This window comes from Anthonomus grandis, chromosome 2 (assembly GCF_022605725.1).
Source record: "Anthonomus grandis grandis chromosome 2, icAntGran1.3, whole genome shotgun sequence".
Classification (NCBI taxonomy): Eukaryota; Metazoa; Arthropoda; class Insecta; order Coleoptera; family Curculionidae; genus Anthonomus; species Anthonomus grandis.
In genome coordinates this window covers 21,861,985-21,878,511 of record NC_065547.1, presented here as the reverse complement: position 1 = coordinate 21,878,511, position 16,527 = coordinate 21,861,985, and the positions used below count along the sequence as shown (strand labels likewise).

Sequence of the window (16,527 nt, the reverse complement as noted above, 5' to 3'; positions counted from 1 at the left end):
TTTTGATGATAAAGTGATCGAAGTATTTGCTGCCTTAAAAAACAGAATACATTTTTAAATATAGTAGTAGCAGTAATATTAAAGGTGGGGAAGCCAGTCTCCGCAAGTAGGCCTAAACAGTCCCTTTTCGCCAACCCCAGAATCACCTACCCCTACGCCTCCACTCCCAATGCGCGGTCTTCTGAGTCGACCTATCCTTTGACATCCAAGTCTTGCACGTGGTCCCAGTCCAGATCTTTAAGATATTCCCATTGGAATGTGGTTGCTCCTAAGGCGACTCCACCTATGACAGATGTTCCCACCAAGTCCTTGCTAGCAGTCGCCTTGCTTTCATGGTCTGGTATTCCTGGGCCTGTCTACATCCTTCTGTCTAAGAAAGTTACTGGCAACCTTAATATTTCTAATACCTTTAATTAATAAGTTTTTTGTAGAGTAAGTGCGAAAGATCACATATAATTTTCAGGCACCCATGGATATGAATGTGCCTTTCCACAGTTTATCCCAATCTCTTTTTCTATTCCCTGTCACTGAAGGTAAAACACTTGAGATTATAAAATCTTCCTCCAGGAAAAAGTCATCCGGTGTAGACGAGGTACCTTGTTACTTATTTTTAGCATGTGCTGAGCATATTACCTCTCCATTTACCTATCTTCTGAATTTATCATTTCAGTTTCGATATTTTCCTAAAGAGCTAAAAACATCTGTTGTCATACCTCTTCATAAAAAGGGGGGACAGCAGAAGTAAGTAACTACAGATCTATTGCTCTCCTGTCTGTATTCTCAAAGGTCTTCGAAAAATCTTTTAAAAGAAGACTTATTGCGTTTTTGCTATAGTGTCATGTCATCAGTTTGGATTCAGGTCTGGAATCTCTACACCAGATGCTTTAATATCTCTTTATACAAATATATTGAATAATTTTGAATTGAAGTTAAAATCTGTGGGTATATTTGTTTGATCTTACTAAAGCATTTCATACCATTAATCATGCTTTACTATTAAATATGATCTTCCATTATGGTATAATATGTGGTATTAATGACTTGCCTCTTCTGGTTAATGACAGCTATATAACACTTTTTGCCGACGATACATCAGCAGTTGTTTCAGGTACTGACTATCAGTCTATCCACTCAAAAGCCACCAAATGTGATATTGCAGGGTGGTGCCAGAAAAATGGTCTTTGTTTGAATAGTTTGAAAACTATTTCATTGTTTTCACTCCGATTCGAGCTTACTCCTAAGGAGCTTACTCCTTGGAGAGGAGTCATCAAGTAGCATCATCCAACAAAACTCCGCCAAGTTCTTGGGAATTGTAATTGATAGACATCTATTGTGGCATCCTCAGGTGGAATCTGTCTGCAGTAGATCATCCTGCAGCAATTATGCCATCTTGCAGCTTCGAGACTATGTGGATGCATATATACTTAAAAGCTTTTATTACGCCTCAGTGCATTCCACTCTATCCTATGCCTTATTAGCTTGGGGTAATTCCTCCAGTATTGGGAGAGTGCTAATAAATCAAAAGCGCACTGTACATACGATGTTTAGACTTTCCTTCAGAGAAACTTGCCGTGGTACTTTTAAAAAAGAAAAAATCCTAACTATAATTAACATTTATATTTCGGAGTGTGCATGTCAAGTACATAAAAATCTTTCCAACCACATGACATCTGGAGATCTTAATTTTTATAAAACTTGAAATGCAGATAAATTATACATCCCTTTTACCCGGTTGTCGCAGGTACAGGATGGTCCGGAAATTACATCTCTTAAAATTATTAATCATCTCCCATGTAGAATAAAGAGAGCTAAGATTTTTCCAAATTTTAAGAAAGCTCTTAGGACTATGTTAGCTGTCCTTTTTGACTGCTAACTGTCATTTTTACTCTCTGACAGAGTTCTTTAACTGTAGATTTATTGAAATTTAGTTAAATTTGTTTCCTTTCATATCTTGTAATATTATACTATATTAATTAGCATTGTAGTTTTTTATTGACAATTCCTATACATTGTTATGATGTCGATGGAAATAAACGATTTGATTTGTCTTTCCAGTTCGTCGGCCCGCTCATTGACCTCAACACCCTGGTGTCCTGGGACCCACCTCAATCTTATTTCCCTGTATGCTGTAAGACTTTCCAATGTGTCTCTGCATTTTAATTATAAATAAACAATCTGATTTTGTAGTGTGTATTCTTTAAATACTTTCTTGTTTCTACATTCGGTTTAATCCGACTTGATAATGTGAGGGTTCAAACAGATGAATTCTACACAGTGCAAAGCCACAATTTTTAGGACGATATGAATGCTCTTATTTTTTTTTTAATGACTTTTTAGTTAGATTATTGAGAGATACGAGAATTAGAGATTTTTTAGCCTCCGGCGGATCGGCTAAGCCGCCCCATTGTTATCCTACATTTCATATATCATTATCATAATATATCATTTACTCATATTAAAAGTCCACGGACTTTCGTTACAACGTTTTATTCTATTATTAATGGTTCCAATACTCTCAAGATACTATAATCAAGCAATAATAGTTAATAGTGGAATATTGATCTGAACGGCCTGCAAATCAGAGGCACTGCCGTTAAGGAGTTTCGACCGCGTCTTTAGTTTCCAGAAGAACATAACGTGTGTGCGTCACAACATTTCCAGCAACAATGCATCTCAATCAACGGAACGGTTTATGAAGGCCATGGTGCTGATTTTCTCTAACATCTGTGAGTCTTTTGAGAATGTCACTGTAATGGGTGACTATAATCTTTCAAACATTGTGTGGTACAATTCTAACAATATTATGGGATGAAGTGTGGGAATAAAGTGTAAAAAATACTATATTCTGAGACACTTTTGCATCCTTAGGTTTAAGCCAAGATAATGGTATAGTTAACTAAAAAAATAAAATTTTACATCTTTGTTTTGCTAACTTTGATCTCAGCTCCATAGTAAAGAGTCTTGGTTTGGTAAACATTGATGATATTCATCCACCTCTGGAAATATCATTTTATATCAATAACTCTAGTAATCTAAATGCAAATGAAAGCCATTTATATGATTTTAAAACTGCAGATTATGTCTTAATCAATAATTATTTTTTAATCCTTAACTGGTTGTCTATTATTGAGGATAATATATTTGCCACAATTCTTGCTTTGATTTATTTTTTGCTGGTAAAGTTGTCATCTGACTTTTAGATTTAGTGGACAGTATTTTTTTTATGGTTAAGTATTGGAACTATCCTATAATTTCCCAATTTAAACTATTCTAAAAATAATTTTAAAAAAATAAAAAATATTCATATTAATTAATCTTGGATTGATATCCAACAAAAGTATTGAAGCATAAATTATCATAGAGGTTTTCCAAGCAACTTAAAAATTTCATTTATCAAAAAAAGATATTAGGTACATAAAAAATACAAATAGATCAATAGTAAGGCTGACTATAACCACTGACAATAAGGAAAAACAATGTATTCAATTATTGAAACATTGCTTTGGACTTTTTACATATAAAGCTGAAATATGTGTAAGCAGTAATCCTAAAAACTTTTGAAATTTTGTACACTCCAAATCCAATTCTGGTACTGTGACACAGGTTGTACATTTTAAAGATGATATATTTGACCAGGGTTTTAATATAGCCAACTTATTTGTCTTTGTCTCTTTTTAAACTTAGGGTGCCTTCCAGATTGAATAGACAATCAGAAATATTTTCAGTCCGATTCCACCATACCAATTATGGCATTAATGAGCCAATTACACGAATGGCTCGAAGTGCTAATGGTCTGTCAGGACAGATAAATTTTTTTGACTCTAGGATAACATCTTTTAAGGGGCAGTTAGAGAATATTATTTCATAGGGGCTTTAATTAATTAACTCATCTACACCTTTCATTGATTTATAGATAGTTTTGTATCTGAATATATATGTTTGTATGGGTATGCTATGTAACACTTTTGTAAATGGATTCCGTAAATAAATAAATAAGTAAATATTTGAAAAATTGCTTTCTTCAGTATATAGTCCAAATGACCATCCAAATATCAATCAAGATTCCTATGTGAAGGATCAATTAAGTATCTATGACCTTGATGTAATAAACATAATTGCCCTTGAAACAGGAAAGTCATGAAGATCTTTAGAGCTAAAGAAAATAAAAGACTCTGATGGAATCCCTAATTTTCAAGAAAAAATATTGCCTAACGAACATGATTTTACACTTCGAATTTCTGTTGTATCTTTTTACTAACTCGATCTTTGAAACTTTAAAAAGAGCCATTTAACTAATGACTTAAGCAAAGCCTTTGACAAGGTCAACTATACCTTATTGCTGAATAAACTTTCTTATTAAGGTTCTAAAATTATTTACTGCAGTTGAAAATCTGAATGATATATTAAAACGGCAAATAAATATTGACGTTTTTTCATAGTGCTAGGCTAAAGATATGGTTTTGAATGCAGAAACAGGTGAATTTATGAGATTTGGTCTCCTAATAAGTAAGCTGCTATAGTACAATATTCAATCAATATTGACATGTAAAGATTTTAATAATGTGTTTGCTCTTAAAACATTATATGTCACCATTGTTAGGTCTGTGAAGTCTAGAAGTGTTTGATGTTCTTACAACCAAACACACATTGAGAAAATTAATAAGAATCAAAATAGAGCACTTATTTTTCTGGGATAATTATTATATAATTCAAAATAATCATTCATTACTCTCAAAGAGACTTAAGTATATGATCAAAGGAGGGAGAAAGTAAACTCAAAGTCTAAGTCTCATAAATCCAGCGTCTATTTTAGGTTACGCGTTTATTTATAAACATCAGATGCAAGGCACGCACAAGGGCTTCTACTGCCGCGGTAAAGAAAGCTCAGATTATTTGGATTAAGGAAGAAATAAAAAATCATTATAGAAACCTAAATACCGTTAATTCTAAGCTTAAATTTCTTTATTTAACTCTAACTTTTGTGTTTTCTTATTTAGAATTTTGTATTTTAGATTTAAAATTTAGGGACGAAGTGGAGTCATTTGGATCTGAAACTTTTGGGAGATTAGGTAAGAAAATTTCCAACCTTAAATCGTCCAATTTGACACAATTAAAACAACGTAATTTAACTAAATTTAGACAGAACTTGGGTGGTAATTCATATTTTGATTTTCACAAAAGATTTTTGAATTTATTTTCATTTTCAGCCCATGAAGAAAATATTCTCATAATATTTTCTTTTTATAATATTTTCTATATAAGTCATAACTTAAAATTTAATTTTTCGCATAAAGTTGATTGAAAAATTAGAGAAACCCTAGCCGTCAAGGCTGAAAATATCCTACAAACTACAGATATTACCAAAAATATCCTTAGTGCAAATATTATTTCTCTCTTAAATTCTAAATTAGACAAAAGCAAAACTTGTAATTATAATGGTAAGCACTTAAGATCCTTAAAAACTAAAATTGAACAACATGACTTGATTGTCACTAAGGACGACAAACGAAGACGATGACAAGTCGTTATGAAACGCACAGATTATGTGAATAGGGTTGTGGATTTTCTTGATACCGAAGTTTGACAACCTTTGACTAGGGATCCCATAACTTCATTTTTTACAAAAATGAAAGGTGTTCTCGATAGATCTTTATTAACTTTGGAGTTTTTTAATATTAGAAAGGAGGCTCTTTATCCTATAAACCCTAGAACTCCTCTTCTTTACGGGCTACCTAAAGTTCATAAAGAAGGACAGCCAATTAGACCAGTGGTATCTTTTGTAGATTCTCCCTGCTATAAACTTTCTTCGTGGTTGAATGGGGTTTTGAGAGAGGTAACAGTAACTTCCGAAGTTGTTTTTCCACTAAGAATTCCGTCGAATTTGTTAATTTTTTAAAAGGCATATGAATATAGACAATAGACAATGGAATTTTAATTTCCTTAGATGTGAAAAACCTTTTTCCCAGTTTACCACCCACTGACTGCCTTGAACTAATGGAATCTTTACTAGCAAATTCTAATATACCCAGGCTGATTTCTTCAGACTTAATTTGGCTACTAAAAACTGTTTTAGATCAAAACTTTTTTAAATTCAATGGCAAAATGTATACACAGAAGGCTGGCTTAGCCATGGGATCATGCCTTTCCCCTTTCTTAAGTGAAGTTTTTATGCACAACTTGGAGTGTAAAATTGTGAACAGTTCTTTCGCTGATCATATAATAGAGTATAAACAATATGTGGATGACATTTGTATTGTTTGGGGAGGCAATGACGATCAATTGTCCCCCTTCTTAAATTTTAGAAACAGTCTACATAGTAGAATTTTATTTACCTTAGAAAAGGAGCACAACAAAAGTTTACCTTTCTTAGACCTTTTGTTAATCAGGAATAATAATAAAATCGAATTTGATATATACAGGAAACCATCCACAACTGACAAAATCATACAATTCACTTCTAACTCACCACATACCCACAAGTTTGCTTCATTTAACTCTTTGTTATATAGGATGTTCACCCTTCCTCTATCCAAGGAATCTTTTTCGGTTTTAATAATAACGGTTTACCACTTTCTACCATAAATAAACTTTTTTTCGCATACATAAATAAATATAAATTCTCCTACCACATCTTACACTCCAATTCTTTAAATCTTAACAAATTCAGATCTTTAACATTTTTTGGTTCAATATCTCTCCAACTTGCAAAACTTTTTAAAAATAATCTTAATCTTTCAATAGCTTTTAAAACTGCAAACACTTTGAAAAAACACTTGATAAACAGAAAGGATAAAATGAAGCAAACTTTAAAATCTGGGGTGTATTCTCTGAATTGTGGTGAGTGTTCCACTGTGTATGTTGGTCAGTTTGGTAGAAGAATTTCCACTAGGGTGAAAGAACATATAAGTCTTTTCAACAATTATAAAAACACCGATATTAAAGAAACAAGGACAGCCTTTGCAAATGATTCGACTGGTCATAACTTTTCGGTGTTGGATGATGTAACTATATTACATGAGTGTGGAAAAGGTAAAAAACCAGATCTCCTTGAAAAGCTGGAGATTATAAGAGCTAAGAGAAGCCCAGTATTAAATTGTGTCAATGATATCTTTAATTTCAAACCTAATCTCATTTTCAATAATCTCCAATAAAATTTTAATCTTGTCTCATAAAATGTAATTATTCGCATACTACATCATTACCCTGGTTTGGCGACAAGGTATATGCTTCGGACTTCAGATCCAATGGTCTCTGGTTCGATCCCTATTAAATTAAAAAATTTTTTTGAAAAAATCTTTTTTATATTTTTTGTCCTTTCATAATTGTATTTGTTTTCATTCCTTTTAAGATAATATGTATAATATGTGCTGGATGTGATATTTGGCGTTTTAAAGTTCATATTTTAGTCAATAATGATACACAATGGTGTAAACTTATTTTATTTTATATTTACGTTAGTGTGAGTCAGTGTGTGCCTTTTGTATTTAGATAGGTATGTCTTTTCTGTTAATTAGCGTTCTGTTCTGTATCATTTAATTTTGATAATTTTATTTAGGTCTGATGATGCCCTAATATGGCGAAACGCGTAACCTAAAATAGACGCTTGATTTATGAGACTTAGCCTTTACTTTCTCCCTCCTTTGGTTATAATTATTATATGCCTGTAGATGATAACTAGACCAATTTAGGACAATAATCTAGCCATTACATTTCTAGAGTGTCCAATGATGAGTACAGATTCTATTTACTTTATATTTAATTGCTTTTAAATAGGTATAATTATTTTTACATCTAATTAATAAATAATGCAATTTTTATAATCATGTAAAGTTTGACATATATCACTATCTCCCATAAAGACCTTAAGTAGCATATTTTATTTATTGACTTAAAACAAATGAATTCATACTTTATTTTTCTGTATGAAAATCAAAATTTTAATGGAAGGGAACTTAGAACTAATTTTGTCCTTCACAAGCAAGCACTATAAATTAGGAGTTACCTTAGCGGAAGTTGGAGGTTCTTGAATATAAATATTACTCATTTTTCTTATTGACTTGTATAGAATGCCTCCAATAGACTTTTGCTTCACTTTCTTTTACTTTTATTTATTTAGGCGTTTGTTTATTTACATTCTTGTGACTATCAATTTCCTAACCCAACTTTTCTACGTTACCTGTCATTATCAATATCTTTAGGGATAGTATCTACTTGTGAGACTGATATTTATAAAAGTAAAATAAATTGTCGAAAATTTGTTCTTCGATGAGTTGGGTTGGCATATTTTGAAACACAGGACGCTAGGGGCATACGGGATAAAAGTGCCGTGTGATTGGTTAGATTAACGTGGCGGGCGATTTAAATTATAGTTCATTAATTTACGTAAATTTTTTGTGATTATTAAATTTTATAGATAAATATTTATATATTTTTTTCTGAAATATTTAGGGGAGAGCAATTACATGTATTTTAAAACATGCTTAAATTTGTTAATTCGCAAATAAAATAAAACAGATGTTTTTTTTATAGTGTTTGTTTATGGATATGCAAAAATAATTTACTTATTAAAATAGTAAACTGCATAAACTTTATTGGAACCATTTGTAACGAATATAGGTGTTACATATCTACAGATTAAAAATAAAAATTTAATAAAAAATCTAAACAATATTTTTTATTACTTTTGTACATATTATGTATTTAATGCGCGGGACCATGAATAATTGCGTTTCGTTGATTTAAAGATATATTTAAACTTATGTTATGTTTTCATTTTCCACTACTTTTACAACTACCTTTGACAACACTTTGGCTACTACGTTTGCCACAAGGTGGTCTTCCTGAAGGGATTATTGAACTTCCACGAGTGGCTCCAGGCCGTCTTCGAGAAGCAGTTGTTGGCTGGACTTTAATTTTTGAGTTGCATTTGACCCTAGAAACTTTACTGTCTATGAAAGAATATAGCTGCGGCGCAGTTTGTATTCTTTTTAGTTTGTTTGCAAGTCTTTCTAATGCTTTTAAAGGTATTTCCTTAAGCATTTTATCAAATTTTTTACATTCTTCTTTAATTTCTTCAATTACATCTTCCTTTTTGTTGTCATCTTCCAACGTGTCATCAATCTCCATTATTGTCTCGTCAAATAATGAAAATGGTGCATCGATTCTAGTTTCCAGATGGTTTTCTTGATAACCACAATCTTGTATATTTTCTGCATTTTCTGAAAACTCACTTAGGGCCAAAAACCATTTGGATTCGGGGCATTTCTCGCCAAGAGCTAGCCACCCAAGTGATGCTCTTTCTTGAAAATTAATAGCAGGGGCATTCAAAAATGGAATATTTAAATGTTTATGTAGGTAATCTTGGTGCTTACAAAATGACCCATTTATGCCTGCAAGACAATTGCATACACCAATTGGCACGTCAATAATGTTTTTTCAAAAGATATTAGAACTACTACTAATTTGATACAATTCATCTCCCAAAGTTACAATATCTCCCGGTTTAAAATCATTTACTTTTGCACATAGCTTGAAATAATTATTTTTTATTTCGTTTCTTCTTCCATGGGCAAAATCTAATAGCTTGCATTTAAAATACTCCTCCCAAACAAAAGCAATTAAATCAACTAATGCCACACAATTGTAACCTTTTGTACGATGAAGAATAATGTCCTTAAGTATTTTGATGATTACTTCTGCGTAATTGTTTGTATTATTCCCTCTTATGACCAAATGTTTCCTGTGAAGATACAACCACTCTTGTCCTCTAGAAAAATAAATTTCAAATCTTGCCCAAAAATTTGGACAATCCTCCACTTCTTGCTGCAGCTTTAACATGTGTTCATTTAGATCTTCATTACTTTCAGAATACATAATCTAAAAAAAAAGCAACACTATATCAATGTGCATTCCATTTATTTTTCGGACTTTTTATAATGTTTCTTAATATACGTAAACAATTGATAGAATTATAGAAATATGTGAATTTCTTATTAACAATAAATAAAATTAAGTAATTAAATAAAGTTTAAAAAAATAAAAATACCTAGTTAAAAAATGAGCACTATATCGTAAGCATTACAAAATTAATGTATTAACATAATTTATTTACATTATGTAATAATCTTATATTATACCTTACGAAACGAATGTATTAAGATTTGACGCTTTTCCATGGAAATCTTATTTTTGTTTTCACAAAGCCATTGCCATTCTTTTTGAAGCACGTGAAAAAACACAGTAGCCGAGTAGAATTTGGAAATGTATTTTTAAGAGCTGTCTTTTCAGCTTTGGAGTCGTCTGTCATAAAACATATAGGCTCCTGAAAAATGTTTGGATTACATTAGTAATATTATAAAATTATTAACCAATACCTAGAAGAAACAACATAAAATCATAACCACCAATATAACAATTAATTAAAAAAACTAATACACCAAAATATTAAACCATAACCCCATATGAATAAATCAACATACAATGTACTTACAAAAGATTCATTTGTGTTGTTTTTTTTAGTGGAAATAATTATATATGTTTATTAATAATAATATATGTTTATAATATTATAATTATCATATAGTGTATTTAAAAACATTCTATTTAAATACAAGTAATTTTTGCCTAGTTTCTAATTATTCTTTTAGAGTATTATGGGTGGTACAGCTATTCATAAAAGAGGCGTACATACATGTGTTAAGAGAGATTCCCTCCCTATATTATTTTATCATTATTATGGACAATTTACATTTAAATTTGTTTTTCAGTAAGCGTAAATTGTCATGTATGTAGGTATCTTTGTAGTTTTTAATTTTAAAAGGTTAAAATGTCATAGAAACCAAATTAAAAAATTTCAAGTTAAATTACTATTTAATAATTTACTTACAAAATTCCCTCCAAAAGAGTTTGGAAATGTCTGCTTTAGCAATCCATAGGCTTGTTCATAACTTTCAAAAGTTTGCCCATCATGCAAAAGTATCGCAATGGGAATGGCACCAGCTTTTGTAGCTGTTAGTAACACAGTAACTGTGGTCTCGCTGGTGTCGCAACTTGATGTACTGTCGCAAAATATCAGTTCCTTGGAGGACTGCAGTTCCTGTGCTCTTTTCATGATTGGCGTAACTATCAATACTGCCCATGGGTCTGTTGCAATTTCAATATTTATTCCTGTAAAAAATAAAAATATTTTAAATAATAATTTTGTTAAAAATAAATCAGCTTAAATTTACAAAGAAATGCAGTAAATAATGTAGGTAAATGAAAAGATGTAAAAAAATAATGGGTGTTCTACATACATAGTTATGTACTTGATTGTAAAAAGAAAACCACAAAAATTGACACGTACACATAAAAGTGGGCATTTAAAAATGTTTAATTACCTGATTGATGATAAAACTTTTTTTTTCTTGAAGTTTTGGTATTGGCTCAAATACCTGTCCAAAATGCCTTAAAGTCCATTTTTTATGAAGGTAATAAAGTGCATTTTTAGTAGGATTCAGAGCGGCATCTGCCATTTTTTTCCAACCTTTTTCATCCAATAATAACAAACTTTCATGGTATCTTCTTGCTTCGGCAGGGCTCATTCCTTTCTCAAAATATCCTTCAAACATCTTTTTAGTCTAAAATTTAGAAGAACCAGCTTGAATAACAAAAAAACGAAAAGAAAAACAACTATTTATGGGTTATACATAATTATATTAAACTTTGCTGCCTACCTCTTCAGAAAGCTTCATAAATTTCAAACTACCACTTGTGCCAAGATTATGGTTAATGATTTAAGTTAAAATTTATAATACCACATAAAGGAATATCTAACTTTAGGTATTCATCCTTTCTTTTTATTTTAGTAGTAATTTTTTAAATTTTAACATCTACTGTTGCAACACATCCTGTATTCATTTCAAACTTGGTACAACTTCTTTTCTTATTTATTGAACTATGTTGGCACACATAATATTTATGATAGACAACTCTAAGGAAAACCCCAAATAAAAACTTATTTTATAATAAAAATAGGTAAATGTTTGTTAAATTGCTATAACGAACATTTACCTAAAAATAGTTAAAATCCTTACCTTGCGGATCTTTTAACTCCCCATTTCGAATCCAGTTTATCCCTGAATACAATTTGTATGCTGATAGATATTTATCAGCATCTTGTGGAGTGGTTAAGTTAATACGCATAATTATTTCCTTCTTTTCCTCATTTTCAGCTTATACACGACATTCATAGCCATTTTCCTCACTAAATTTTCATTTATCCATCTCAAAGACAACGCAACAACAACGAAACGATCAAACGACTAGCAATAATAATTAAATAATCAAACGAATAACGATCAAACCTCCATCATACGCCAAAATCAACAATCATTAAATTTGAGGTTAGATTATGTCTTCTTCTTCTTCTTTTTCTAGAATATTTAAAACGAATGCAACGCCCATAAATCACCTGACCAATGATAAAGCACTTGTTTTAACCGTATGCCCCCTGACGTCCTGTGTTTCGAAATATGCGTTGGGTTGGACTGGAATGGGTTAAGTTGGAATTAGAGGTTTTAAGCCTAAAATAGTGGATAAATACGAATTTAAGAGGCCAACAAATTTAAAGAAGATGCGAAACAAAATTTTTGAATGTGTCAATTCCATATTACTCTCCCAGAAACTCTTTAACCGAATCCAAGCGGTCTATCGGTAAATACCGTTCCTAAATGGTACTAACCACAAAACACAAATATATAGAGAAGTGGTGGTTGCATAAAAACTGATAGAAATTCTTATGACAAGTGAGGTAGCGTCCTCTCGCTTGGCAACAGAAACTGTTGTAACTAACTTGACAGCCTGACCTGCCTAATTGGACCAATCAAAATTGTAGAAAGCCGTGGCCAAATTAGGCCGATCGCATACTTATAAGACATTTGTTTCAAACATGTCTGCGACATGTCGCAAACATCTCGTTTTATTTCCAACACGGCGGTTCTTATGGCGATTCGTAGACCAAACAGATACGCCGCGGACAGGACAAGACTTGTCGCACGACACTGCTTGCTCCAATTTCAAGCGTCATTTGTTTCCGACTGCTGCAACTGAATGCACGCTACTTTACAATAATTTTAATAAAAATAAGTAAAATGGAAGATAATCCAACATTTAATGTAAAATTTGTAGAAATCGTTGAAAAATACAATGTTTTGTATGACCATACCATGGAAGACTACTCAAATAGGCATGTGCAAGAAAAAGCCTGGAATGAAGTTGGAAAAGAAATAAATGAAACAGGTAGTGTTTACTTTGATAATATAATATAGAGCGTCTCCTGGTAACATCTTACCAAATGGGATTTTTTTTTATTATTGAGTAAAAAACAAAAAATGTTCAGAAAAAGTTCTGGTTTGTTAAAAAATAATATTTTCGTGCAAAATGTTTCTCTATTGTATACAGGGAGGCTCAAAAATATAAATGTCTTAAGTCTCCTTGAGTTAACAAAACAAAACATATTCAGAAAAAGTTCTACTTTGTTAAAAAAAAACATTTTTTCGTGCAAAATGTTTTTCTATTGTATACAGGGAGGCCCAAAAATTCAATGAGCGAAGCAGAATTTTTTCTGAACTTTTTTTGTTTTTTTTTTTAACTCAATAAAAAAAATCCCCTTTGGTAAGAAGTTACCTGGACATGCTGTAGTTATAAACATATTAATTTAAAAACGTGAACAAGAACAGTTATAATATTATTCATTATACACAATATTTTGACTGCCAAGGTAATGCCGCATAGGGCTGATTTACATATGAACATGTATCTCGCAATATTATAGCCTCATTTGTGCCGCGCTGATATTGAGGGTGAAAATTTTTTAATATTTGTTGTGTGTTATTATTATTATGTGGTAACCCGCCCATTTCAAATGTTGGCTCTAACATTTTTCCATCCATTTTTCTTATAAAATTGTGTAACACACAAATTGCCTTAATAATTTTATCAACTTTTTGGGGTGAGCATAGAATAGGTCTTTCTAGAATTTTAAATTTTGACACCATTATACCAAACGCACATTCTACACTTCGACGAGCTCTTGATAATCTATAGTTGAGGATTCTTTTCGGGATTGTTAAATTTCTTGACGGATAAGGCTTTAATACATTTTTACAAAGAGGGAAGGCAGCATCTCCGACAAAATAATAGGGAAAAGCCGGCTCGTGTGGTTCTTTGGGCAAAGGCTGCGGTGGTGGAAAATTGAGTATGTGTCTGGAAGTTTCGTCCAATACTTAAATTTTTAAATACAGCCCGATCACCATTCGCCAACGTCAATTGCAGTAAAATTGCTATCTGCATCCGCTATAGCCAATAATTGCAATCAAAAATAACTTTTATAATTATAAAAGGCGGATCCCGTCTTGGCTGGATATGTTTTCCATCGATACTACCAATACAATTCGGTAAATTGCCAAAGTTCGTCAAAGCGTTCAGCTTTTTCAATCCATTGCAATTCACTTGGAAAAGGCATGAATTCTATTTGCAAACCTGACCAAATATTGTCACAAACTTCTTTAACTAGTTGTCCAATTGTAGACTTTCCTCTCATAAATTGGAAAGATAACTGCTTGAAACTCATTCCGGTTGCCAAGTAACTAAAACAAAATTTTGTTTTTAGGAGCTGCATGTAAGGAGAAATGGAAAAATTTAAGATCTGCTTATACCCGTCATTTAAGGCAAAAACCACCATCTGGATCATCAGCACAAACAAAGAAAAAATATTATTTAGCAGACTATTTAGACTTTCTCCTGCCGTTCACTAAATCTAGGCAACAAAAGGGTAGCATTCCATCTCCCAAAAATATAAATGAAGAAACAAATAATATTTCGACTCAAGAAGAATCTTCGGATATTGAGCCTCCTGAAATACATGACAAAAATGATCTAAATAGGGATGCATTTGAAGAATCCTCTACTTTATTAGTCACTGAAAGCGCATTAACTCGCAATAAAAGTTCTGCAAAAAAGCGCAAAGAAGTGGACTCTCCAAAGAAATGTGCCATTGATTATTTTACATCGAAAAGCCGAGGCCAATCGGAAAAACCGGAAGATGCTGACTTGCTATTTCTTAAAAGTCTTCTGCCCGATTTACAGTGAATGACAAACGCCCAAAAACACGAATTTAAATATAAAACAATGCAAGTTATTGGTGAAATACTTTCCAAACCACCACCAAATAATTTTACCCTATCTCAAACAAATCTCAACAGATTTGTTATAATTCAAGCAACAGTAACTTTCACCCATTTTCAAACAGTTCTCAAGCGCAAACTACGTACTCTTCAAGCCAAATAAGCACACCTATGACTTCTCCAAATACCGATTATGACTATTTAAATTTGTAATACGTAATAAATACTTACACAATTAAAATGAAATTTGATTTAGTTACTTACCTCATTGTAATAATTAGTTTTTCCTTTGGTGTAATGGATTCCTGAAATTTTTTAACTGATCTCTTGATATAAGGTCAAATTATGTACTAAAAGTACTAAAAATGTCTCTCGTGACACTCTATAATGAAATTTTGCTTGATCTTCCATCATTTCTTCACTAGTACAACTTTTAATATACTGCGATGAAGATTAGCTGTACTATATGGATGAACCCAATATTTTCGAGTATTTTTCTTGTTTCGCCTTCGCAATATTAGTACCGATAATAACGCCACATCTTCATCCGACGACATGATGTATAAAACTAAATGTGCGAACTACAAATTGTTGTTTCCTACATTTGTGTTCAACAGTGTTGAAGTGACATGTCGCAGACATGTTCGAAACAAATGTCTTATAAGTATGCGATCTTGCGATCGGCCTTAAGGTGGGAAATCAAATTTCATTTCATCTGACAATCTTATCATTTAATCGTAATATCTAAAGCAAACGCCTAATCAAAAAGGTTACTCATAGAGAAAAGAGCCTTTTTAATTAGGTGTTAGCATCAGATATTGATCTGAATAAAAATAAAACTTTTCAGCTTTAATTTACATATCTAAATGAGTTAATTTACTGCAATAAACTAACAATAGTGTACGACATATCACCAATTGGACAAATGAAAATAAAACAATGTTTTTCTTTAATTCATTTATTATTTAATTTTCCTGAAAAAAGAATTACTTAAAATGATATACATAATATACAATAATTTATTATAACAGACATTATATAATGTATTAATAAATGAGCATTAATCTAAAAATGTATTTTGTTAGCACTGAACTACCTTAATTTTAAACAGATTAGAAAAGGTTGTCAACATTTTTGTGCTATTTTCTCATCATACATCTAAAGGCATTCCCATTAGGTTAATAATATCCTCATTTTATTTACACATAGGCCCAATAGAGGATGAATTATCCTTATTTAATATGTACTTATATCAGTTTCCTAAAGAAAAATTAAACGGATTTTTAAAATTAATTAAAAATTCTATAGCAGAGTATTATCTAAAGAAACAATATATCCATTTACAAAACAAAATAAACTCTTT

General features: G+C 31.5%; 2 protein-coding genes and 1 long non-coding RNA gene across 4 annotated transcripts in view; 1 reads left to right on the top strand and 2 right to left on the bottom strand.

Moving 5' to 3' along the window:
* LOC126750599 (spliceosome-associated protein CWC27 homolog) overlaps positions 1 to 8,170 on the bottom strand; it is a 29,249-nt gene extending 21,079 nt beyond the window's left edge. The window contains exon 1 of the mRNA XM_050460246.1: positions 8,003 to 8,170. Within this exon, the coding sequence (XP_050316203.1) occupies positions 8,003 to 8,044 (42 nt within the window). The 5' untranslated portion in view covers positions 8,045 to 8,170. The remainder of the gene's footprint in view (positions 1 to 8,002) is intronic.
* Positions 8,171 to 8,647: 477 nt separating this feature from the next.
* LOC126750296 (uncharacterized) lies at positions 8,648 to 12,338 on the bottom strand. Of its 2 annotated transcripts, XR_007665674.1 has the most exons (6): positions 12,075 to 12,338; positions 11,715 to 11,971; positions 11,379 to 11,618; positions 10,886 to 11,166; positions 10,137 to 10,321; positions 8,648 to 9,876 (listed from the first exon to the last, which is right to left on the bottom strand). It is a non-coding gene; the product is annotated as an uncharacterized LOC126750296 (long non-coding RNA). The 2 variants fall into 2 exon arrangements; XR_007665675.1 differs by lacking the exon at positions 11,715 to 11,971.
* An 832-nt stretch (positions 12,339 to 13,170) lies between these two features.
* Positions 13,171 to 15,506, top strand: LOC126750584 (uncharacterized). The gene is made up of 2 exons (XM_050460231.1): positions 13,171 to 13,278; positions 14,651 to 15,506. Exons 1-2 carry the CDS (start codon positions 13,206 to 13,208, stop codon positions 15,127 to 15,129), a joined length of 552 nt encoding a protein of 183 aa, XP_050316188.1. The 5' UTR covers positions 13,171 to 13,205; the 3' UTR covers positions 15,130 to 15,506.
* Positions 15,507 to 16,527: the final 1,021 nt, after the last annotated feature.